General features: G+C 43.0%; 1 protein-coding gene and 1 non-coding gene across 2 annotated transcripts in view; both read right to left on the bottom strand.

Annotated features, from left to right (window-relative positions):
* The window catches only part of TRPC4 (transient receptor potential cation channel subfamily C member 4), a 178,486-nt gene that overhangs the window by 74,732 nt on the left and 78,677 nt on the right, over positions 1-25,077 (bottom strand). Inside the window, exon 3 of the mRNA XM_036250161.1 lies at positions 8,744-9,080. Within this exon, the coding sequence (XP_036106054.1) occupies positions 8,744-9,080 (337 nt within the window). The remainder of the gene's footprint in view (positions 1-8,743; positions 9,081-25,077) is intronic.
* LOC118623123 lies at positions 22,578-22,741 on the bottom strand. Its single transcript, XR_004958223.1, has one exon. It is a non-coding gene; the product is annotated as a U1 spliceosomal RNA (small nuclear RNA).

Genomic DNA, 25,077 nt, shown 5'->3' with positions numbered 1-25,077 from the left:
CTCACAACAAAGAGAAATCCCAGGACTGGAGGGCTTTTACCAAGCATTCAATGGAGAACAAAAACCTATCTTTCTCAAAATATTCCAAAAAATTTAAGACAAAGAATGACTTCAAGGCAATGACGAAGAAGGCCAAGATTATCCTAACTCCAAAACCAGATAAAGACACTACACCAAAATAAAATTATAGGTCAATATCCCTGATGAACATAGATAATAATAAATGTTCAACAAAATATTAGCCAGTCAGATCCAGATATACATAGAAACGATCATACATCAGTGCCAAGTGGGGTTCATTCTGGGGACGCATGTTGGCTCAATAGCCACCAATAAATAAATGTGACACATCACATAAATAAAGTGAAGGATAAAAATCCCCCGATCATATCAATAGATGCAGATAAAGCATTCAACAAAATCCATCACCTACTTTTCATAGCAAAGTGAAAATAGAGAGATCGTACCTCAAAATAATAAAGGTCATATAAAACAAACCTAAAGTCAACATCATACTCAATGGGTAAAAAGTGTTTCCCTCAAGAACAGGAACAAGACAGGGATGCTACTTGCACCACCCTTATTCAACATAGTGCTGGAAGTTGTAGCCACAGCAACCAGACAAGAAAAACAAATAAAAGATTTTCAAATTGGAAATGAGTAAGTAAAACTGTCATTATTCTCAGATGACATGATGTTGTATACAGAAGACCCTAAAGAATCCACCAAAAAACTACTAGATTTAGGAAATGAATTTGGGAAAGTATCAGGATATAAAATTAATATCCAGAAATCAGTGGCACAAAACCAGGCATATAGATCGATGGAACAGAACAGAGAACTCAGAAATTGACCCAAGACATTATGCTCAAATAATATTTAACAAAGAAGGTAAGAGCATACAATGGAATAAAGACAGTCTTTTCAATAAATGGTGTTGGGAAAATTGGACAGAAACATGAAAAAAAAAAAAAGGAAACAAACTAGACCACGAACTTATACCATGCACAATAAAATCTCAAAATGGATAAAAAACTTCAATGTAAGTCATGAAACCATAAACATCTTAGAAGAAAACACAGGTAATGCAATCTCAGACATCTTTTGCAGCAATATTTTTGCAGATATGACTGCAAAGGAAAAGTAAGCAGGAAATATTAAGCCAAAGGATCAGACTAACAAGCTTCTCAGCAAAATAAACCATCAACAAAATGAAAGGGGAACCTACCATATGAAAGAACATATTCACAAATAATTTATCAGATATGGGGTTAAGCTCTAAAATATGTGAAGAACTTACACAGCTCAACACCAGGAAGACAAACACCCCAGTAAAATATTGGTAAAGGATCTGAATAAGCATTTCCCCAAAGGGTACCTATAGATGGACACTAGACATATAAAAAAATGCTCGCCCTGGCTTATTCGCTCAGTGGTTAGAGCATCAGCCTGCGGACCAGAGTTGAGGGTTTAATTCTGGTCAAGGGTATGTACCTCACTTGTAATTTGTCTTCTGCTCTGGTTGGGGTCATGCGGGAGGCAACCAGTCAATGTGTCTCTTTCACATCAATGTTTCTCTCTCTCCCTCTCCCTCTCCCTCTCCCTCTCCCTCTCCCTCTCCCTCTCCCTCTCCCTCTCCCTTTTAGTCTATCTGAAGATAAATGCAAAAATATCCTTTGGTGAGGATTTTTTTTTAAAAAAAGCTCAAGTCCGGCGGGTGTGGCTCAGCTGTTGAGAATCAACCCTGCATCAAGAGGTCGCCAGTTCGATTCCCAGTCAGGGCACACGCCCAGGTTGTGGGCCCGATCCCCAGTGTGGGGCATGCAGGAGGCAGCCAATCAATGTTTCTATCTCTCTCTCCCTCTCCCTTCCTCTCTCTCTCAAATCAATAAAGAAAAACAATTTTTTTTTAAATGCTCAAGGTCACTAGTCATCAAAGACACACACATAAAAACTACATTGACGTAACACCTCACAACGATCAGAATGGCAACTATCAATAAATCAACAAACAACAACTGCTGGTGAGGATGTGGAGAAATTGGAACCATAGTATCCTGCTGGTGGGAATGCAGTCTGGTTCAGCCACTGTGGAAAACACTATGGATTTTACTTAAAAATAAAAAAAAAGGGGAACTGCCTTTTGACCCAGCAACCCCACTTCTGGGTATATGTCCTAAGAATCCCGAAACACTAATCAGAAATAATATAAGCACCTCTATGTTCATAGCAGCACTATCTACAATAGCTAAGATCTGGAAACAGCCCAAGTGTCCATCAGTAGATGAATGGATAAAAAAGCTGTGGTACATATATGTACATGGAATACTATGCAGCTGTAAAAATAGAAGAAATGCTTACACCTTGTGACAGCCATTGGATGGACCTAGAGATTATTATGCCAAGCAAAATAAGCCAGTCAGAGAAAGACAAAGATCAAATGATCTCATTTATATGTGGAATCTAAAGAACAAAAAAAATCTTACAAACAAAATAGGACCAGAAGCATGTATAACTAGGACAGACTGACAGATCTCAGAGGGGAGGATGGGAAGAGACCAATCACATTGTAAACACAGAAATTATAACCCATGGTCACAGGAATAGGGTGGAGGCAGCCAAAGGAGGGAAAATTGGTGTCATAGAGTCAACAATAAAAAAATTAACATCCAAAAGTGTTTTTTTTTTTTTCTTTTTTCATGTTTTACTCCATATTCTCTGCAGAAACAAATGACATCGATTTGGGATAAAACTGCTGGTATAATTTAGATGAATCCTCACAGTGTTTATTATGCATACACATGCTATATTTAGTCTGCATGTAAATTTTATGTAAAAATAAATTTCTCATATGAACGGCTCGGTCATTTTGTACCCCTAGTACTATATGTTTAAAATCAAGCCATAAGCCAGTTAAAAGCCTCAGGACCACGGTCCAGTAGAAGATGGAAGTAACTCGGTCTCTGATCTGACACCAGTATTCTTTAATCCATTATTTAGTATTTGCAGTGAGTCTGGACCCTTAAAAAGTGTAGCTGTCACCAGGTCCACTCGCATGCTTGACAGCTCTCATGTTCCTTGTTACTGCAGTGTAGATGGGGCATCTGACAACCTGAGAGGTGTATTTGTGCATGTCTATTATCTACCTGTCAAAAGAGTTATAACTGAATTATCTCTAGTTCATTTTTTAAAAAATTTTCTTATCGTTGACAGTATTAAAAACGGCTCCCATGTCCCCCCCACTCTGCCCTCCCCACCCAGCTCCCTCACCTCACTGTCTGTATCCACAGCCTCTCATGTTGGTCATCTATCAAGATGACCAAAATCTCAAGTTCGATGTTCGTATGAGGCTTACTGATTTCTTTGCTCACATGCTCCCGTTAGCCTCACGGAAAACATCTGCAAGAACTCCTACAGCTGTTCGATGGGGAGAGAGAAGGTCTGTAACCTCCCGGACAGGGCGGGCAAAAGCCGTTCTATGTTGCCAGCATGCGAAACGGTTTATTCCTGTACTAGTGCTGTGTTAGCCGTTAGCTGTATTGCAGTGATCTCCATACAATCAACCGCAACTCTATTTTTGCCCACTCTGTATACATCTGAAGAAAAAATAACTCAAAGCATTGCAATGTCATTGGCTAAATTCCCTAGGCTGTGTACTTGAAACCAGTATAAAACAATAGTGAAGTCCCGGCCGGTTTGGCTCAGCGGTTGAGCATCAGCTTGTGGACCAGAGAGTCCCGGGTTTGGTTCCCACTAGGGGCACGTATTACAAAACAAAACAAAACAAAAATAGTGAAGGCCCACTGTAATATAAAAGCAAACATTTTTTTTTTTTTTATATCCTCACCCGAGGACATTTTTCCATTTTTTGTTCAGATAGAGTGGGAGGGAGAGAAAGAGAGAGAAACATCGATGTGAAAGGGACACATCGAGTGGCTGCCACCTGCACGACCAACCAGGGCCGGGGACAAACTGCAACCGAGGTACATGCCCTTAGCGGGAACCGAACCCAGGTCTCTCTGGACCACAGGCCAACACTCTAACTTCTGAGCCAAACTGGCCAGGGTTAAAAACAAACATTTTTGAAAAATTAAAAAAATATGAACGAAACATTTCGTAGCAGATGAGTTGTGATTTATGACACCAGAGGGGCATCATTACAGACTTAAAGATACAAAACTCGATGGCCTTCAAGAAACATGCTCAACAAGATGCTGGCTTTCAGCAGAACAGTGTTATAAATATCAGAAACGTTCTGCCACTGTAATAAATCACGAGATATTTGGATCTGTAATGTTGAATATGTTCTTGTTGAAACACAGAGAAAAAAGGTATATAACATAAAAGAAGTTCCCAAGTAAAACCATATTTCTGAAGGTAAAGGGATTTGATCTGCGAGTATAGATTTGAGAGAGAAAACTTTTCTCCTCAAAGTAAATTCTCATAGTATCAATGTATAAAATGAGTCTTTTGTCTGGATACACAAAATGGAAGTGTAAAAATAATCGTGTCTCGTAAGTTATGGTATCATCAGTCCGGGAAACATTCTCTGAACATGAGTGAAAGTAAATTTAGTAGGAATAAAAAGATATCTCTTTACACAATGCATAGCTCATGATTTTGACATGAGTTGAAGGTCTAAGTTGCTTCAAGATGACTTGAGTAAAGCCCACGCACAGAGCTTCAATCCGTCATCAGTAAAATGAACATGATGAGGGACACATGAAGCCACACGCGTCTCCATAAGTTGTTCAGTCCTGTTAAATCCTTATGATGGAGGGAGCATGTACTTCACCAGACAGTGCAAATGAATGAGAAACATGGACTGCTCATTAAGAGAATCATCAAATCACACTATACCTTTCTGTGTCTATCACATTTCTGATAGAAGGTTAAATCATTGCCACCCTATTGTCTTTTGTCCTCCTCAGCTTCACAATAAAAAAGTAGACCAATTTTCTATGTTCTAATAATGATACCTCCTCAGCAGTAATGGGACTCTATGGGACTTCAGAAGTCATCACTCTGAATTGTTCATTTTATTTATAAAGACACTGAAAATTCCTGCCCGGACAGTGTGGCTCAGTGGTTGAGCGTGGACCCTGCACCAAGAGGTCACCAGTTTGAGTCCCGGTCAGGGCAGATGCCCAGGTTGTGGGCCTGATCCCCAGTGGGGAGCCTGCAGGAGGCGGCCAGTTGATGTTCTCTCTCGTCGATGCTTCTCTCTCTCTCCCTCTCCCTACCTCTCTCTAAAATCAATAAAGAAAAAAAATTAAAAAGAAAATCCTGAGTGGTTGTTACCACCCATAATTTAATAGTCCCTTGGCCGTAGAATCTTGGCATGTATTCAAATCCATGCTTTTTTTTTTAAGAGCCTAGTGACATGGAGAATACCCGTTATGATCACAGGTCTAGCAAAACATTAGAACTCAGCCTTAGGTATGAGACATTCAGAGTTCACCAGGTTTGATGAACAGACTGTTTTGATAGATCTATCTGATATTTACACACTATTTTCCATGCCTTATTATTTAAGCAAGATGATCATTAATATGATTTTATTTATTTATTTTTGACTCTAGAAATCTATTTTCATCCTAAAAACTCCCAGATAAGTGCACTCCTTGAAGTCAGGATGTCTAAAGACAATGTTTCCTTTAGCAGATATTTCTGTTGGTTTCTATTATAATTCTCCTAGTTAAATGTATCCAATGTTTAACCATTCAGCTATGGGTAGCAGTTTTGGAAAATTCTGCTACACCGTTTGCAGAAGGCAGCCAATGACTGTTAATTATACAAGTTATTAAAGTTTAAAGTTTCTATTTGAATAGTTACCATTTTCATGCATTATTTAACATACCACAGTATTTATTATCCATTTCCTTCAATAAACTTTAATCTTCATAATAATAAAGAACTTCTCTTCATTTTTATACCACTGTTGTCCCGCACTGTGCTTACTACATAGAAAATAGTCTACATGTTTTTACTGATTTCCTATAGTAAAGATAAAAAATAACATATGTGCTTATGATGCATTGTATCTATAGTGTTTCTCAGAATGCAGTATTCTGTATTTTATTTGGGGTAACAGGATTTTTAGATATTCAGCAATGGGAAACTTAATTTCCTGAATACATCTTTAAGAAATATTCTATAAAGAAAACTTTACAAAGGATATATTCCCAATGTGAGATATTAAAATTTAAAGAAGGATTTTGTGGTTGTACTTTATGCTCTATTTTAAAGTTCATTTAAGAAGGTGTTTTTTCCAGTAAGATATGTAAAATATATCTTGTTCTTATGAACGTTTCTAATCTTCACCTGAGGATACATTTTTTATTGATTTTTAGAGAGAGAGGAAGGAGGGGAGAGAGAGAGAGAGAGAGAGGGAGAGAGAAAGACATCAATGTGAGAGCGAAAAACATTGATTGGTGGCCACCCACACACACCCCGACGGGGATCAAATGCACAACCTAGGAATATGCCCTGAGCAGCAATCAAACCTGAAACCTTTTGGTGCACAAGATGACATTCCAATCAACTGAGCCACCCTACCAGGGTTTATGGATTTTTCTTATGGTAGTACTTAGAGTATTTATAATCTTTAAAATAAACTAAAAATGGATAAAAGACAAATGTAACCCATATAATAATTTTTAAAAAAATCCTAGAAGAAAATGTAGGCAGAAAAATCTCAGACATCATATGTAGTGTAATTTTACTGATACAATGCCTAGGGCAATAGAAACAAAGGAAAAATTAATACATCAAGCTAAAAACTTCTGCATGGCAAAAGCAACCAGCATCAAAATGAAAAGGGAACCCACTGTCTGGGAGAACCTATTTGGCAACAATACATTGGATACAGGGTTAATTTTTATAAAATATAGAGTACTCATACAAGTCAGCAAAAGGAAGACAAATAATCTAATTAAAAATGGGCAGAAGACCTGAATAGACACTTCTCCAAACAGGACATACAAATGGCTAAGAGAGAGAAGAAGAAATGCTCAACATCACTAATCATCAGAGAGATGCAAATTAAAACAACAATGAGGTATCACCTCACACCTGTCAGAATGGCCGCCATCAACAAATCATCAAACAAGTGCTGGCGAGGGTGTGGAGAAAAGGGGACTCTAGTACACTGCTGGTGGGAATGCAGACTGGTGCAGCCACTGTGGAAACAATATGAAGTTTCCTCCAAAAATTAAGACTTGAACGGCCATTTGACCCAGTGATCCCAGTTCTGGGACTATATCCTAAGAATCCTGAAACACCAATCAGAAAGAATATATGTACCCCCATGTTCATAGCAGCACTATTTACAATAGCTAAGATCTGGAAACAGCCCAAGTGCCCATCAGTAGACGAATGGATAAAAAAGCTGTGGTACATGTACACAATGGAGTACTATGCAGCTGTAAGAAAGAAAGATCCCTTATCCTGTGAGATGACGTGGAGGGACCTGGAGAGTATTATGCTGAGCAAAATAAGTTGGTCAGAGAAAGACAAATACCACATGATCTTACTTATTTGTGGAACATTTTGAACAAAATAAGCTGTCAATCAAAAGAGATCCAGATCATGGAAGTAGGGAGCAGACTGACAAACCTCAGAGGGATGAGGGTGGGGATGGTGGGAAGAGATAAACCAAAGAGCGGATATGCACATAGGCACAACCGATGGACACAGACGTTGGGCTGGGGAAGGCAGGAGGCGGGTGGGAATGGAGGGGGGTCAATGGGGGAAAAAGGGGGACATCTGTAATACTTCCAAAAATAATAAATAAATAAAACACACAAAATATGTATACACATTTTTAGTTTAAAAAAATAAAGAAAAGAAAAGTGTGTGTGTCTCAGATGCAGACACTGTCCTGTCTTTTTTCCCTGCCTTCCCCTCACCTCGCATCCTGGTAGCAGTTTTGACAACAGACTCAAACTCGACTTCCGAGACTGTGACTCGTGAAACGCATCACACATCTCCGAACAAGTCAATGACAAGATGGATAGAATACCAGAGAACACCCAAATGCCTAGCAGCACTGAGAAAATGGGGTTTCTCAGAACAACACCGTAGGGTGCAGGGAAGCATGATTGCAATGTAAATTTAACCATGTCTGTAATAACAGCAGGGAGGAAAAATGGGGTTTTTTACTAGCGACTTTAAGCTTTTCTACCTTGCCACAGTGTGCTCCATATCCAAAACACTTTTCTTTCCATAATATGAACCATTAGATACCAAAGGTTGTTAAACTTACTGTTATTTTGCTTTAATATATAATTTCAAAGATAAACGTAAATGGAGTTTAAGTAATGTTTGCAGTCATCGTCTGCCCAGAATTACTAATTCGGCAGAGGAATTTCTACTTAACTTTTAGAAGGCATCTCTATTAGGAAATTCGAGTAATTATTTATATCTGGCCAATGACACATGTCGAATGTCTGTCTTTCAAAGACAAACATACAACCAAAAGCCCGGGAAGCATTCATGGGGGACGTGAATTCATTCAAACACGTCATTCTACAACCGAAGGTCACATTTCGTAGGCTGCAGTTAAGAGCAGGTGAACCCAGCTGCAACCTAATCGGTGGCTTCGGGGACTAGTTCTAGAAGCGACAATGGAGAGATGCCGTCTCACACGTTCTGTGCTCTAAACGCTGGAGGATGTTATTGTCTGAACAACAGCATGTCGCGGCAGCATCACGGTGTTATATGGTCTAGATAACACATTTACCCAGGACCCACGGTAATATCATCCACTCGACGACGGTTGGCGGTGGGCCTTGCCTGCTCAAGTCCGACCGGTCGATGTGCTGAGAAGCCAGCAGCAGCAGGAACAGGAAGGTCAGGTAGGACGCTGTGTGGCAGATGAACTTGATGAAGGGCTTTCTGATGAACAGCCCCAGAGGGCTCTTTGGGGCGATAAGGTAGCACACCGAGAAGACAGGGAAAAGAAGTCCTATTATGAAACAGGTCACCATCTTCACCGCCCAGTGTCTTCTCCTCCAGCCTGGGAACTCATCGTACCAGCGGGAGGCCAGCAGCTGCTGACAGTTGGGCTGAGCGACGAACTGTATGGGAAGGAGAGGGAGAGTCAGTGTTACACGGAAAGGCTGCAGCTCGTGAGCGACCCGGTTCCCCAAGGCCCACCCGAGACCTGTACTGCAATTCTTCGCTTTTAAAAGAACACGGTTATCTTTAAAGTCGGAAGTTCTGGTTTAAATAATTGCACGTTGAAACAAGCACCAAGCGCTTTGCGTCCTTCTCAGAACAAAGCCCACGTCCTGGGCATTCTGCGTGTTCCGTGAGACCGAACAGAAAGCAAAATACCCCACTGGCTGGAGGAAGCAAACACAGAGCTGGGAAGGACGAGTATTCACAAGTTATAGTGGTAACGGAACGAGGCTGTGTACAGAGATAAATATACATATGTCTGAATTGTAGTATATGGGGTGGAATACAGTGGTTACAGTTATGAGCACAGAAAACACAGAATTTCTTCTTGTCGTATGTATTTTCCCACAGAACAACTGTAAACCTCCTTTTGCCAGCCACTTTATATGGCGTAAAAGAAAAATGTTAATAGTGGTGATTATTATTATTATTTTTTGTTTAGTGGTTATTTTCTGGTTATGACAGATACTTTTATATACTCATAATAATTTCTATAATAAGCATTTAACTACGTATATCATCTGGAAAAAATAAATTTACTTTTATTTGGATTGAGGCTGTAAGAAAAACATACGTGAAACCATATTGGAATTAGCCGAATGTAAGTCGTCACAGCTGAACTTGGTGGAAATAAAGCAAATTCCTTACCGAAGTGTAACCAATTACCATGTAGAAAACACTTCCCAAACGTGATATCGTTTTCGCCTTACACCACGTTTGAGAGGTAGCACAGACCTTACTTTATTTTAAGAATAAGGATAGAGAAAGTTATAAGAGGTCGGTAAGTAAATTTGTTCTCGATTACATATCTAGTAAATGATGAAATGTCTGGCCATCTGGCATATATATATATATATTTTTTTTTTTTTCCTGCGCGCATCTTTCTTGTTGGGACTGACAACTAAACACTATAAATTCAGGTGAAATTTTCTCTTCCCAATGGCATGTCCCCCGTAGAGAAGGTGCACCACGTGTTTAAGGGGTGCCCATGGGTGGGTTTGACTTAGGAGAAGCTTCAATACTTTGTTAACCTAGGAAAGGTGTAAAAAAGAAAAATTAAAAAAAGCCTGCCCTGTGGTTTTGGAGACAAACCCCTTTCCGTACAGTCCTCGCACACCTCACACGGAATCTGAAAGCAGACACCGTCACTCCCAATGTTCAGAGGTTAAACACTTTGCAGAATGTGGAGACGGGCGGAAGACAGCCGCACGCCCTTCTGAGGTCAGGAGTCTGGGAGGGTCCCCCAGTTCTCCCGGGCACGGGTGACAACGAGACTGCGTCCCAGAGACAGCGGCCCCCGCCGGTCCGGGAAGGACATTCCGACCTCTGCGGGCCCAGCGCCGGCTGCACAGGCGGCGACACTGCGGGGCAAGTCGGCCTGAAAACCAGCTGAAGGGCGGGGACCTGGAGTGTGGAGGACTCGGGGCAGCCAGGGGGTCCCCGCGCCCGCATCACCGTCCACGGCCACCGACAAGCAGCGGGAGGCCGCACACATCAGGCGGGGACTCAGCAGGGGTCCGGTCCAAGGGAGACACACTGCGCCGTCCCAGGCGAAGATCGTCCCCTCAGGACCGGGCGCTCTGAGGTGTCCCCCTGACCCGTGTCTGCAGGGGGGCCGCCGGCACAGCTCGCCTGGGGGAGGGTTCCCGCTGTTTCCCCCTCGGAGGGGCCCCCCATTCTCTGGAAGAACCTGGGACAGCGCGCTGGACGGGGCTGGACAGGGGGTCTCCGGGAGGGGACTGGCCGCACCGTCCGTCCTGCGTGTCCAGGCAGGGCCCTCCCCACGCCCGCGGCCGCTGTCCGCTGCGCCCCAAGGCCAAGGGGACGCGCTGGGCTGGGCTCCGCACCGCTCCCGCTCCCCTGGCAGCCGGGGTACGCAGACCTCCTGCCAGAGCGGGGAGGCCTCAGCCCCAGGGCCAGCCCCGCGCAAAGATGGGAAGGCCCCTGGAGCTGATACTTTTATCCCCTCCGACCGGCTGCGGCCCCGTGGAGGGTGCGGGAGGCCGGGCAGAGCTGCGGGTGGGGACCTGTCCCCCAGGTGGGCTTCTGACCCAGAGACAGATGGGGGCGCAGGGCCCTTTGGCTGCGTTATGGGGAAGCAGAGAGAAAATCCCAGGGTGCAGCGGGCAGCCCTGGGAAGGGGAGGCCGGGCCCACTCTCTCCTGCAGGTAACAGGCCCCACCGCCTGTGTGAGTCTGTTTAAACCACCCTGGCCCGGTCCTCACCCCTGCAGAGTGCAGTTCTGGGGGGAGGGGGGGAAGAGCAGCTCAGAGCAAGAACATTCAAGTGCAAAACCCAAGTGGGCCCCAGCGTTTGGCCTGCAGAGTCCCCGCCCGGCAGGTTGCTTGGGACTCTGTCCAGGGAGCTTCGTCAGATCACCGAGGACCAGCCAGAAACAGCAGCTGAGACAGGAGGGGCCGGCACCCCAGGCCCAGATGAGGACATCAGCGCAAAAGCCAGCTCCCCGAACGCATCCAAAGGGTGATGCAGCACCAACATCTGCAGAGGCGAACTCTGCCTACTCATGTCTTTTTAAAAATCTGTTCGCTATTTTTTTATATTTCATTTTAAAAATTTCTTCCTTCTCTTTTTCTTTTGTATCTCTTTCCTTTTCTCATTCTATTTTTCCTTGTCTGTTTGATTGTTTTATTTTTTATTTACTTTCTTTGTTTTTCTTTTTCTATTCTATATTTTACTTTGTTATTACTAGTTTTAATTGTTATTATTTCATTCATTATTCTTTCTTTTCTTTTTACTCTTATTCTTTTTCTTTTCCTTCCTTCCTTTCATATTCTATTTGTTTGTTTGTTTTTCTTCTTTAATTCTTTTGGTTTCTTGTCTTCTAGTATTCCTTTTTAAAAAGTTATTTTTGTTGTTTTATTAGTTTGCTTTTTTGTTTCATTTTGCTTTTCAGTTTGGTCTTGATTTGTTCTGTCAGCACCTGTGTGACAGGTGGCACGACAAGGTCAGAACAGTCTCGCAGGCTGCCTGCCCACACATGAACGGGACAACAGCAAGCAACACCCATTTATAACAGGAGCTCCTACATAACACATGGAATACCGAGCTCAGAAGGTCAAGGACACTACGTCACTGGGTCCCATAGGACACCCACTACAGAAGGCCACCCCACCAAGACTGGGAGTCATAGCAGTCTTATCCAATACATAGAAACAAACACAAAGAAATAGCAAAAAATGGGGGGAGGGTGGCAGAAACAGGTCCCAAATGAAAGAACAGGAAGACTTTCCAGAGAAACAGCTAAATGAAATGGAAGAAAGCAACTGATCAGAAACAGGGTAAAAGTAATGGTTTCAAAAGTGCTCAACAGCATAAGGAAGTACAAAGAAGCCAAGAGTAAAACAGGTGGAAATGAACAATGACACGTGAAATAAAGCACACACTGGAAAGAATAAATGGTAGGTTAGAGAAAGCAGATTATCAAATCAACAAATTACAAGAAAAGGTACAAATAATCAACCAGAGCAGTAAACTTAAAAATAAATAAATAAAATTAAAAAGTATGAAGATAGTTTTAAGAAAACTTGGGACAATATGAAATGTAACAACATCCACACCTTAAGGATACCAGAGGGAAAGAAAGTGAGCAAGGAATAGATAATCTGTTGGAAGAAATAATGACAGAATACTTCCCTAACCTGGTAAAGGAAAAAATCACACAAATTTAGGAAGCACAAAGAGTCACAATCAAAATAAAACTAATGAAACCCAAACAAAGAGACATCATAATTAAAATGGTAAAGGTTAAAGACAATGAAAAAACCTTAAGAGGAAGCAAGAGAGAGACAGTCGGGTTCCCATAGAGCTGTCAGCAGATTTCTCAACAGAAACACTGCAGGCCAGAAGGGAATGGCATGAAGAATTCAAAGTAATAAAAATCAAGGATCTGAAACCAAGACTACTCGCTCCAGCAAAGCTATCCTTCAAAACTGAAGGTGAAATAAAGAGCTTCCCAGATATAAAAATGTGAAAGAAGTTCATGACCACCAAAGCAGTATCGCAAAATGTTAAAGGGACTACTGTAAAAAAAAAAAAAAGAAGTAGGAAGGGGGAGAGGCGTAAGCATAAAGAATAAAAATGGTAATATAAAAGTACATATCAGTAATAACCTTAAATGTGAATAGATTAAATGTTACAATTAAAATACATGTGTAGCTTAATCAATAAGAAAAAATGACCCACATATATGCTGTCTATAATAGACCAATCTCAATACAAAACACTCACATAGGATGAAAGTGAAGAGATAAAAAAAATTTTTTTTCATGCAAATGGAAATTAAAAAAACTAAAGAACTGGGGTACCAATACGCATATCTGACAAAATAGATCTCAAAACAAAGGCCATAGCAAGAAACAAAGAAGGTCATCACATAAGACTAAAAGGATCAATCTAACAACAGGATATAGCCATGGTAAATAAACATTCACCTAAATTAGGAATACCTAAATATATACTTAAAAAACAAAACAAAACACTTATTGTAGAGTTTAAGGAAGACATTGATAGCACGGCAGTCATAGGAGGAAAATTTCATCCCCTAATGACATCACTGAATAGACCTTTCAGACAAAAATTGAAAACTGAAACAGTGACCCTAAATGACACCCTAGATCAGATAGCTTTAATTGATATTTACAGAACATTTTGTCTCAAAGCAGCAGAATATACATTATTCTCAAGTGCACAGGGAACATTCTCAAAGATAGACCACATCTTAGAACACAAAATATATCTGAACAAACTCAAAAGGACTGAAATCATATCAAGCATCTTCTCAGATAACAAGGGCATGACACTCAAAATTAATTATGATAAATGAAACAAAAACATTAAAAAACTTGGAGGTTAAATATGATATTAAACAGTGAATGAGATCAATGAAGAAATCTAAAGTTCCTGGAAAAATATGAAAGTGAACACACAGGAAACCAAAATCTATGGAGCACAGTGAAAGCAGTCCTGAGAGGGCGATTAACAGCCTTATCTCAAAAAACAACAAAGTTATCAAATAAATAATCTAACCTTACCACTGAAAGGAGTAGAAAAAGGACATCTATAAAAAGCCCAGAGTAAGTAGAAAAAAGAAAATAATAAAGATCAGAGTGGAAATAAATGCCGCAGAGAGAGAAAAAACAGTACAAAAGGTAATGGATCCAATAGCTGTTTTATTGAAAAGATAAACAAGTCCTGGCTGATCTTGCTCGGTTGCTAGAGTTTTGGCCCCCAGACTGAAGGATCACGGGTTTGATTCCAGGTCAAGAGCATGTACCTGGTTTGCAGTTTTGAGCCCTAGTTCTAGTCAGGGTCATGTGGAAGGCAGCCAATGAGGTGTCTCTCTCACATCGATGTTTCTATCTCTCTCTCTTCTTCTCCTTCCCTTCCATTCTATCTAAAAACTCATGAAAAAAATATCCTTGAGTGAGGATCAACAACAACAAAAGATAAACACTATTGATGAACCTTTAGCCAGACTAATTAAGAAACAAATAGAGAGGACCCAAATAAAGTCAGAAATGAAAGAGAAGAAATAAAAACTGGCGCCCCAGAAATACAAAGGATTGTAAGAAAATACTGTGAACAACTATGTGACTACACATTTGACAATGGCAAAGTCAATAAATTTCTAGAAACATATAATCTTCCACATATCAATCTGGAAGAATTAGAAAACCTGAATAGAGTGATAACAACTAATGAAATTGAAGCAGTAGTCAAGTAACTCCCAGCAAACAAATGTTTTGGAATGCATGGCTTCACAGGCTAGTTTCATCAAACATTCAAAGAAGAACTAAAACCTACAGCGTTTTTATACATCATTAATAAACTATCAGAAAGATAAATTAATAAAACAAATCCATTTACTATTGCAACAAAAACAAAATAAGGTACCTGTGAATAAATTAATCAAGGAGTTAAAAGACCTGTACTCAGAAAACTATAGAACATTGAAGAAAGAAATTAAGGAACATACAAATAAGTAGAATATACCTTGTTCATGGACTTGAAGAATTACCATCATTAAAATGTCCATAGTACCCAAAGCAATCTATAGATTAAAATCAATCTCTATTAAAATATCAGTGGTATATTTCACAGATCTACAACAAATATTCCAAAAATTTATATGAAACAAAAAGACCCTGAATAACTGAAGCAGTCTTGAAAGAGAAAAATAAAAGTGGAGGGATCACAATGCAGAACATCAGTCTAGACTACAAAGCCGTTGTAATCAAAACAGCCTGGTACTGGTACAAGAGCAGCATACAGATCAAAGGAACAGAACAGAGAACTCAGAAATCAACCCACACCATTATGGTCAAATAACATTTAAAAGAGGAGGCAAGAACATACAATGAAGAACACATGGTCTCTTCAATAAATGGTGCTGGGAAAATTGGACAGGTGTATGCAAAAAAGTTAAACCAAACCCCTACTTACACCATACCCAAGAATAAACTCAAAATGAATAAAAGACAAATGTATATCATGAACCCGTAACAATCTTAGAAGAAAGCATAGGCAGTAAAATCTCAGATATCTCACATAGCAGTATTTTCACTAATACATACCCTAAGGGAAGAGAAACAAAGAAAAAAATAAACAAATGGGACTACATCAAACTGACAAGCTTCTTCACTGCAAAAGAAAATATCAACAAAATGAAAAGAGAACCCACTATATAAAGAACACACTTGTTAATGATACATCTGATAAGGGGTTAATTTCCAAAATATATAAAGACCTTATATGACTCAATACCGGGAAGACAAACTATCCTATAAAAAAAATGGGTAGAGGATCTGAATAGGCACTTCTCCGAAGAGGTAATACAGACATATGTCCTGAGCCCAATAGACACATGAAAAAATGCTCAACATCACTAATCATCAGAGAAATGCCAATTACAACAACTATGAGCTATCACCTCACATTTCCTAGAATGGCTACTATCATTAAATCAACAAACAACAAGTGCTGGCGAGGGTGTGGAGAAAAGGGGACTCTAGTGCACTGCTGGTGGGAATGCAGACTGGTACAGCCACTATGGAAAACAGTATGGAGAATCCTTTGAAAATTAAAAGTGGAACTGACTATTGACAGTGATCCCACGTCTAGGAACATATACTAAGAATCTTGAAACACCGATCTCTCTGCAGATATCTATTAAATCCATTCGATCTAGTGCATCATTTATGGTTTCTGTTTCCTTGTTAATTTTTTGTCTAGAGCATCTCTCCAGTGATATCAGCGGGGTGGTGTTGAAGTCCCCTGCTATGATTGTATTGCTGTCGATTTCTTCTTTGAAGTCCTCCAGCAGTTTTTAAAATATATTTTGGTGCTCCTACATTGGGTGCATATATGTTTACCAAGGTTCCATCCTCCTGTTGGATAGATCCTTCTATATTATGTAGTGGCCTTCTTTGTCTCTTTTTATAGCCTTCATTTTGAAGTCTATCTTATCAGATATGAGTATTGCTACCCAAGCTTTTTTTTTTTTTCATTTCCATTTGCTCAGAAAAAATTTTCCATTCAGCCACTTTAAACCTATGTGTCTTTTGTTGTGAGATGGGTCTCTTGTAAACAACATAGATATGAGTCATCCTTTCTTACTCATTCAGCTACTTGATGTTTTTTGATTGAAGCATTTAATCCATTACATTTAAGGTTATTGATATGTACTTATTTATTGCCACTTTGATTTATTATGCCTATGTTTCTCCCCCTATTTCTCTGCTTATTACAGCAGTCCTTTTAACTTTTATTGCAATGCTGGTTTGGTGCTAATATATTCTCTTAGCCTTTTTTATTTCATCTGAGAGGCTCTTTAATTTATCTTTGGTTTGAATGATAGTGTAGCTGGATTCAGATTTTTATTTTTCATTACTTTGAATACGTTATGCCATTCCCTTCAGGCCTGTAATGTTTCTGTTGAAGAATCACCTGACAGCCTTAGGGGGGTTCCTTTGTAGCTAACCTGTTGCTTTTCTCTTGCTGCCTTTAAGAGTTTCTCTTTGTCTTTAATTTTTAGCACTTTAATTATGATGTGTCTTGGTGTGGGCCTCTTTGAATTCTTCTTGCTTGGGGCTCTCTGTGCTTCCTAATTTCTATGCCCCTTTCCTTCACCAAGTTAGGGATGATTTCTGCTACTATTTCTTCAAATATAGTCTCTAACCTCTCTAACCCTTGCTCACTTGCTTCTTCTACTGGTACTCCTATGATATGGATGTTGTTACGTTTCATTCGTATTGTCCCACAGCTCTCGTAAACTGTCCTCCTGTTTTTTAATTTTTTTTTTTTTCATTTTGGTTCTCTGATTATTTTATACCTTGTCTTTTAATTCCCCGATCCCATCCTTGACTTTCTCTAATCTACTGCTTATTCATCCCAATATCTTCTTTATTTCTGCTATGTCATTTTTTATTTATGCTTGGTTGTTTTTAATTTTCAATTGGTTGATTTTCATTGTTTGTATATCTTTATACATGCTGTTGAGTTTCCCCATAATCATTATTCTGAATTCTACCTCTGGTAATTTGCTGATCTCCATTTCATTTAGCCCTTCTTCTGTAAAATTTTCTTGTTTTTTCATTTGGGATTTGTTTATTTGCTTCATCATTTTGGTTGTCTCAGCAAGGTTTGGAGCCTGCCAAAATACCCCTGGGAGTATCCATGTTCTCCAGAATGTGGCTCCCTCTGCTGGGTTCGGATGAGTACGAACGGGACCACGCTGAACACCAACGTCTAGTCTTACTTTCCCGGGTAGAGTCTCAGGCGAGGCAGATTCATTTATCCCTGAGCATGGCTTCCAGGATGACTGTTAGTGTCAGTTACGTAATGAGCCTGGGGTTGTGGTTCTGGCTGGGCAGGTTTAACTCTCAGGGGACGGCAGTTGCTTCTCCGCGGGCTAAAGCTACTCTGATGGAGAGGGGCTGCTTGAGGAGATGTTGGCTGCAGTTGGGTTAACGGCTCAGCACAGGGACTCAGGCCTCAGCCGTCACCGCTCAGTCCCCAGAGCCATGAGGCCAAACAAGGTTCCAAGAGCCAGGCCCAAGCTTCAAAGCCTTCACGTCTCTGCCTACTGGCTGGTGGGCAGTCCCTGGCAGTGAATGAGCCGCAGGCTGCACATCTCCCGCCGGGGCGAGGTTGATTTCCCAAGGGAGGGGCAGTTGCTTCTCCCCTTGGCTAAAACCTCTGTGATAAGAAGGGGTTGCTTGAGAAATACGGCTGCGGCTTTGGGGAATGACTCAGCACAGGGCTCCTGATGGCTCCTTCCCAGCTCTCTTCCCACTGACACAAACCCCCGACTCTTCACAAAGCCCCGTCCAGTCCGTCCTCCCTCTGCTGGAGCCCAAGGGGAGCTGTAATTCTGGGCCGGTGTTGCCAGCACCCCTCTCTGCAGGACAGGACCTCTGCTCTGGTGATTGTCTCGGCCACGTTTACACAGGTGTCTCTCCCTGTCCCGCCATCTGTGCTGGGGATCTGTCTTGCGGTCGAAACCCCTGATGTCTCAGAGGGGGCTTCTCACAGCTAAGACAGCCCCCAGCTGCTGCCTGGGGGGGCCCAGCCAGCCCTCGCAGGCCTCTGCACCTCCTACTGTCTTGATGGGGGTCCCCTTAACGTCCCCGGTTATAAGGGTTCTCTCAGCTGCTCTTCAGTTGGTTTTTCCAGATGTCTGGTCTTTATTTTCGTTGTAATTCATGTTTGGTCTTGGGAGACGGTCTGTGTAGCTTCCATTTACTCCGCCGCCTTCTTAATCCTTGGAATTTTTCAGTCTTTAATCAGCAAAGTAGATTCAGTGTTCAATGTGCTCATGTTTCCTTTCTTTTTTCTTTTTTTTTTTGTTCTTTGTTTTTCTCTCCGTGTTTTCTTTGTTTTTATGTTGATTTTTCATTGTCCCCTCTTCCCTTTCTTCCTTTCTCTCCATCCCTGTCCGTCTCCTGGTTTATTTGCGTTACCTGGAGGTATGCTCACCCTGCCCGCGGTCCCTTCTGACCGACACCCCCAGGGGAGGAGCCTGTCCTGTGTCTTACACCTGACACTGGTCTTTCCCAGGAGCCCCTCTCTAGATGTGCCTGAGGACTAGAGGCCTGGCTCCTGTGTCCTGTCCTGAGCCACAGGGACGACGGCCTCCTGCCAAGTCCCAGGCCTGGGGGGAGCGGGGTTCACGCAGGCGCAGGGCATCACAGCCGGTTCCGTCCCCGGCGCTGCTGGCCAGCTCCAGCACCAAGCCGGCCCGCACGCTAACGTACCTGTCAGAAGACGGTGAGCTTTCAAATTCACAGGTGTCCCTTACATTTACACATGACACTCTGGGGAAAAAGAAGAAGAAGAAACGCCTATCCTTCTCTTTTGATAACCTTTAAAAAAGTTTCAAAAGCTTGATCTCATGATTATTTATACAGTCTGAGTCACGAAATCCCAAATATCGAAGAAACTGTGAAAATTATCTAATCGAATCTAATTTTTACGAGGGAAGAATGTGAGATCCGGTGTCACCGATTTAAAAATAACTACGCAAAACGGAAAACGCCCCAAACCACAGCGGAAACGGAGAAGAAAAAACGAGGAGGAGAAAGGGGTTAAAGTTGAAACGTAAAAACAAACAACAAACGAAAAAGCCCCAAAGTGACTAAGAAACTTTACTACTATATGGGGACCAATTAAAATGTTAATTGAATATGTACAGCAGATGCAGAAAAGAATTCAAAAATTAATGAAGCCTGAATAAAAATAACTATGGATCAGATTTTTGGGGTATTTTTCTTGTCTCCATCTTTTCAGTTTTTCAGTGTGTTTTTCTAGTTTAAAAATGCGTATCCAAAGTTCTCACTGTGGCCATAATGTCTTTACAAGCAAAATTTGTGTTCTGGGAACAAACAGTCTGACTTCTTTATGCAGCTTAAGTAAGTCAGGAGCCCCAGCTGGCTGCTGATGGATGATAAGAGCGTTGAAATGTTGAGGTTAAATGTATTACTGCGATTGCATAAGAGGAATCTGATACCTTTGCTTAGAAAAGATCACAGTTTCATACACAACCACTCTCCTCCGGGTCTTACTGTTTATTCTTTAGCAATTCACAAATAGTCCGTATCCTTTGGGATTTAATTTCCTTTGCCCAGGACTGTTTTTCTCCTTTTATAAGGTTGATCGCAGGCCTTCAGGGTGATTTGCAGGCAGAAGAGCTTCACGGAGGAATTATCTTGTTCGTGGCTGGAAACACCTTCTTTCTTAGACTCCAGGCTCCTGGCCTCTTCACAGCGGCCCAGGGCCTGGAGGGCGACTCCGTCACCCGGACACAGCGCTGGTGTGGTCCCGACCGACACGATTCTCCTGGTGCCCGGAGCACGCACGCTGAACAGCAATCAGACTCTCCTCCTTCATTCATTCAAGCATCGTTTTCACCTGCTGGCCCCCAACTTAATTACGGCAGTCGTCTTCCACGTCGTTCCTGAGTCAGGTGTTGGTGAGATCAGTGAAGAGGAGCAGATCCGTGAGGGCGCATCTGCCTCTGGAAACCCAGACTCGGCTGGGGACCGATTGTGGCTCTGTGACTCAACACCGAGCATCACATGACTTACTAAGGAGAAGTAGAGACCATAGGAACGGTGATACGCAACATGAAATAGTCATAAAATTGGAAAATGTGTTAGCAATGCATAACACACAAAAAGGTAGAATTTTGCCAGACGCAGCTGCATAGGTGAAAATACTTTCATTGGGGCTTAAAGATTATCTTGTGAAGAACTTGAGGATGGAGATAAGTATGTCCAGATAAGTTTATGCTACAAAGTTTATTTTTTGTTGTTGTTGTTGATATATTTAGAGAGACAGAGGAAGGGAGAGGGAGAGAGAGAGAGAAACATCAATGAGAAAGGACATCGATTGGCCGCCTCCTGCACGCCCCCCACTGGGGATCAGCCCACAACCTGGGCACTTGTCCTGACCAGGAATCGAACCGGCGACCTCTTGGTGCAGGGTCGACGCGCAACCACTGAGCCCCGCCGGCCGGGCTATGCTAGAAAGTTTAATAAAGGTGGGCGCCCTAGAGCTACAGGGAAAGAGAAATCACTGCCGTATTTTGGGTTACAGAGGGACGTGTCTCTTGGGCCAGTGCTTGAGTCTAGATCCTTGCTGCTCAGGATGGGCCGAGACCAGGAACACTGGCATTAACTGGACGCTCCTGAGAGAGGCAGAGTCTCGGGCCACTGGTGCTGAGTGAGAATCTACATATACTGGTGTGATTCGTGAGGATGTTGTAATAATCGGGCTGTTATTTCACAGGAAAGGGGAGAAGGGCAGATAAATAATGCAGGCATGCCACACACAGTCTCGCCAGAGGGCTACAGTTCAACCCTCCAGGTCTGTCCCCCCTAATCCACGGGCATTTCGGCCGCGTGCCCGGTGAGGTCTGGGTGAGGTGGGGGTGTTTCCCCGTCTGTCACACCTGGGAGCCGGCAGCGGCCGGAATGGGCGTGGCCACTGCAGCTGGGAAACCTGAGTGTTTAAGCTCCGGGACGAAGAGAAGCCCTCTGCCCTCTTCCTGTCCCCTTGCTGCCTGAGCCCGACCCCTGGCCTGCAGGCCCCCCGCCTGCACTCGCCGTGGCCCACGGCCGTGTGGACTGCGGACAATGGGCTCAGGGACCTGGGCTGGGCCTGGAGGAAACATGGAGCGGAAACTCGGCCCAGCGGCCCTGTTTCTAGCTCCAGGGAACCCTCAGCTGCCTGGCAGGACCGAGTGAGGCACTGGCTCTTCAGCACCGAAGGGACATCACTCCACGCAAATGAAGCCTTTACCGCCGTCGCGTCCGGCCACGGGGGCTTTGAAACGCTCAGTTTGGTGGTGCCCCCCGCACCCCTGTCTGGGAATCTGGCCCCAGTTTCTCCGGAAACACTACAGAGGCTAAACATTTGATAAACACTGGCTTAAAGAATTTTATGTCTAGTGAAGTTATCGTTAGCTCCACTGTATCTGATAAACCCTTAATAAGTAGTTTTAATTCAATGGTGGTTTATAGTTGGAGGGTTGTGGATCCTGGGAACGCATGTGTGTGTGTGTGCGTGTGTGTGTGTGTGTGTGTGTGTGTGTGTGTGCGCGCGTGCGCAGGAGTTTGTTTACGGCAAATCCAGCTGTGGTGGTGTAAGAACTGGGGTGGCAGGGACCAGCCACGGGTGGTGTTCGTAAAATCTGGGTGAGCAACGGGGTCGCCTCCGGCACTGCTGATGCGGTCAGGCCGGTGAGTGACCTCGCTGCTGCTGGCCCCCAGGTGGACTGCTGACAACCACGGCCTTACAGACAAGAACGCTGGGGTGACACGGGACAGTCTGCACGTTTTCTAATTTCCTCTGTATTTCTCTCCTTTCCTTTTCACCAGGGAAGAACACAAAGGCAGAGCCCCCACCACCACGGATGGTGCACTCGGGTCCCCACATTTGGGGACACCACAGGGGTCTGCACATCCAGGGTGCGATCGATGAGCCTCACCCGGGGACAACCACCTTTGTCATCATGGTGTCTCCCTTGCCAGATAAGTTCGTCCGTCCTTCCTTCCTTCCTTCCTTCCTTTCTCTCTCTCTCTCTTTCTCTTTCTTTCTTTCTTTCTTTCTTTCTTTCTTTCTTTCTTTCTTTCTTTCTTTCTTTCTTTCTTCTCTCTCTCTCTCTTTCTCTTTATTTAAGGTCAGTCCTCTTGTAGAGGTTACAAACAGGCACATTTACTTGGGCGACAATGACTTCGAGGAAGCTGCTAGCAACCGCACACATAGCAGGTGTTCCGTGGTGCAGACGAGCGTAATATTTAATTACAGGAATAGAGGTAAAGATACAGAAGTGGTCCTGGAGTCACCGAACTCCTGTGTGGGCAGGAAAGCGGAACACAGCTCGGGGGCGTCCGACGATGAGGTCTGACGGATCAGCTCCTCGGGCACGGGTGCCAGTGAGCGGCCGAGACCAGGAGGGGTCACTGGGTTACAGAGGGAGTGAGAGGCACGGTAGACGGTGACGGGCCTGGGCCGGGAAAGGAGAAAAAATGATCACACCGAGTTTCTGATAAATCCTCACATGATGCACCACCGTAGCCTTCATCGTGACTGCAGTGAAGTGTCAAATCATACGCACTTATATCATAGCTGTGGATGTTGTTGTGCTTAAGACAACATAAGCCTTGGAACAGACCACTGGAACGTGAGTCCTTTGTCTGGTGCTTCTCCATTGCGTAAGCATTAGTGAGCTACTACATTTCCAGTGTGCGTTTACCCTGATGTGTAAAATGGAAATTATAGAAACAATTTTCTTATAAAATGATTATAAAATCACATAAATTAATAAAAGTACACAAAAGTACAGCAGTTCCTAGATCATGGCGTGTGTTGAATAAATGTGAGATATTACTATTATTACATAAACGGATATATTTACACTAATAAGGACACGTGTATACACACCTGTACCCATATACATGCACAACTTACCGTCTTATACACAACATAGCATAAGTTTTTTCACTGTCAGCTTATTGCAGAGTATTGTGTCATGCCAAAGCATAAATGTTTATATATTATATAACCTGATTTTAATTAAAATAGTGTCACAGATTTAAAGATTTGTTTTAAGAGATTTCTGTAAGACATTTACATTAAAAAGACAGTAACTCACGCATAGGGAATAGCAATAAAATAAGTAGGAACTAATTAAGTGGATCAGCCCTATTAAAAGATTCAAACGTAATTCAGATTTCATCTTCTCTGAGAACACATTGGTTAGAAAGCCGGAGAGGAGTCAAGAAGATGGGTGGTGGAGAAACTTTAGGTTCTGTCTTCCACACACTATCTTGACCAACACCCCCCTCGGTCTGTCCAGTCCAAAGCGTCTCCTTTCCAGTCGTGAAATCGCCTGACCGCTCTCCGTGGGCACATGTGTCCAATCCGGGTGCAGGGATGGGGACTCCAGGACTAGCCGAAGGCAGGTTCCCGGGCTCTGCTCTCCAGTGTCTCCACATCCAGGAGGGACGATGACAAAGAATCTCCGTGTGACGGCGGTGCTGAGGCGGGGGCAGGATGAAACTCCTTCACTCGTTTCTGGGACCACGTTCAAAACCGGCTTGGCAGCCGCGCTGGGGTGGCGAGTGGGCAGGAATAGGAAGCTGGAAATGCAGGGGCGAGGAAATCCGGTGGGAGGTGACAAACCAACACTGAGCACATGAAACTGCCGAACCTGGTGAGCAGACACCACCCCGTTTGGTAGTGGGAAGGGAGAGCCGACAGGGAGTGTTCATTCCCCGAAAATTACGAAGGGCCGTGGGTGGGAGAAATTCCGCATCTGCTCACCAATACCCCTCTTCAGGGGATACGTGAAGAGCTGTTCTAAACTGTCATGAAAAACAGGAAAAACTGCTAGTGGTTTCTAGGTGGCTACCTCGATGCTTTCTTAACAATGAAGACAGAAATTGTCCCGCCGCTGTGGCTCAGTGGTTGAGCGACGACCCTGCACCAAGAGGTCGTTGGTTCAATTCCCGGTCAGGGCACATGCCCAGGTTGTGGGCTGATCCCCAGTGGGGGGCACGCAGGAGGCGGCCAGTCGATGTTCTCTCTCATCGATGTTTCTATCTCTCTCTCTTCCTCTCTCTCTAAAATCAATAAAGAAAAAAAATAAAAATAAAAATGAAGACAGAAATTGGAGGAAGAGTATGACGTTGTCTTTAGGGTGCACCTTTGACTGTTGGCCGTAGTGAACATGGGTGCGATTGGTAGATGGAAAAATGAGGAACATTCTGTCCCAAGCTGGACCCCAAAGTGTTGGTCCCCCGAGGAGCCGCCAACAGCTTTGCTCACCGGAGGGGCAAGTTCAGGACGGGCGTCCACTCTCCCTGACAGTGT

This window comes from Molossus molossus, unplaced genomic scaffold (assembly GCF_014108415.1).
Source record: "Molossus molossus isolate mMolMol1 unplaced genomic scaffold, mMolMol1.p scaffold_m16_p_9, whole genome shotgun sequence".
Lineage (NCBI taxonomy): Eukaryota > Metazoa > Chordata > Mammalia > Chiroptera > Molossidae > Molossus > Molossus molossus.
The sequence above is the reverse complement of the archived record's forward strand: the minus strand, read 5'-3'. Positions and strand labels throughout refer to the sequence as shown.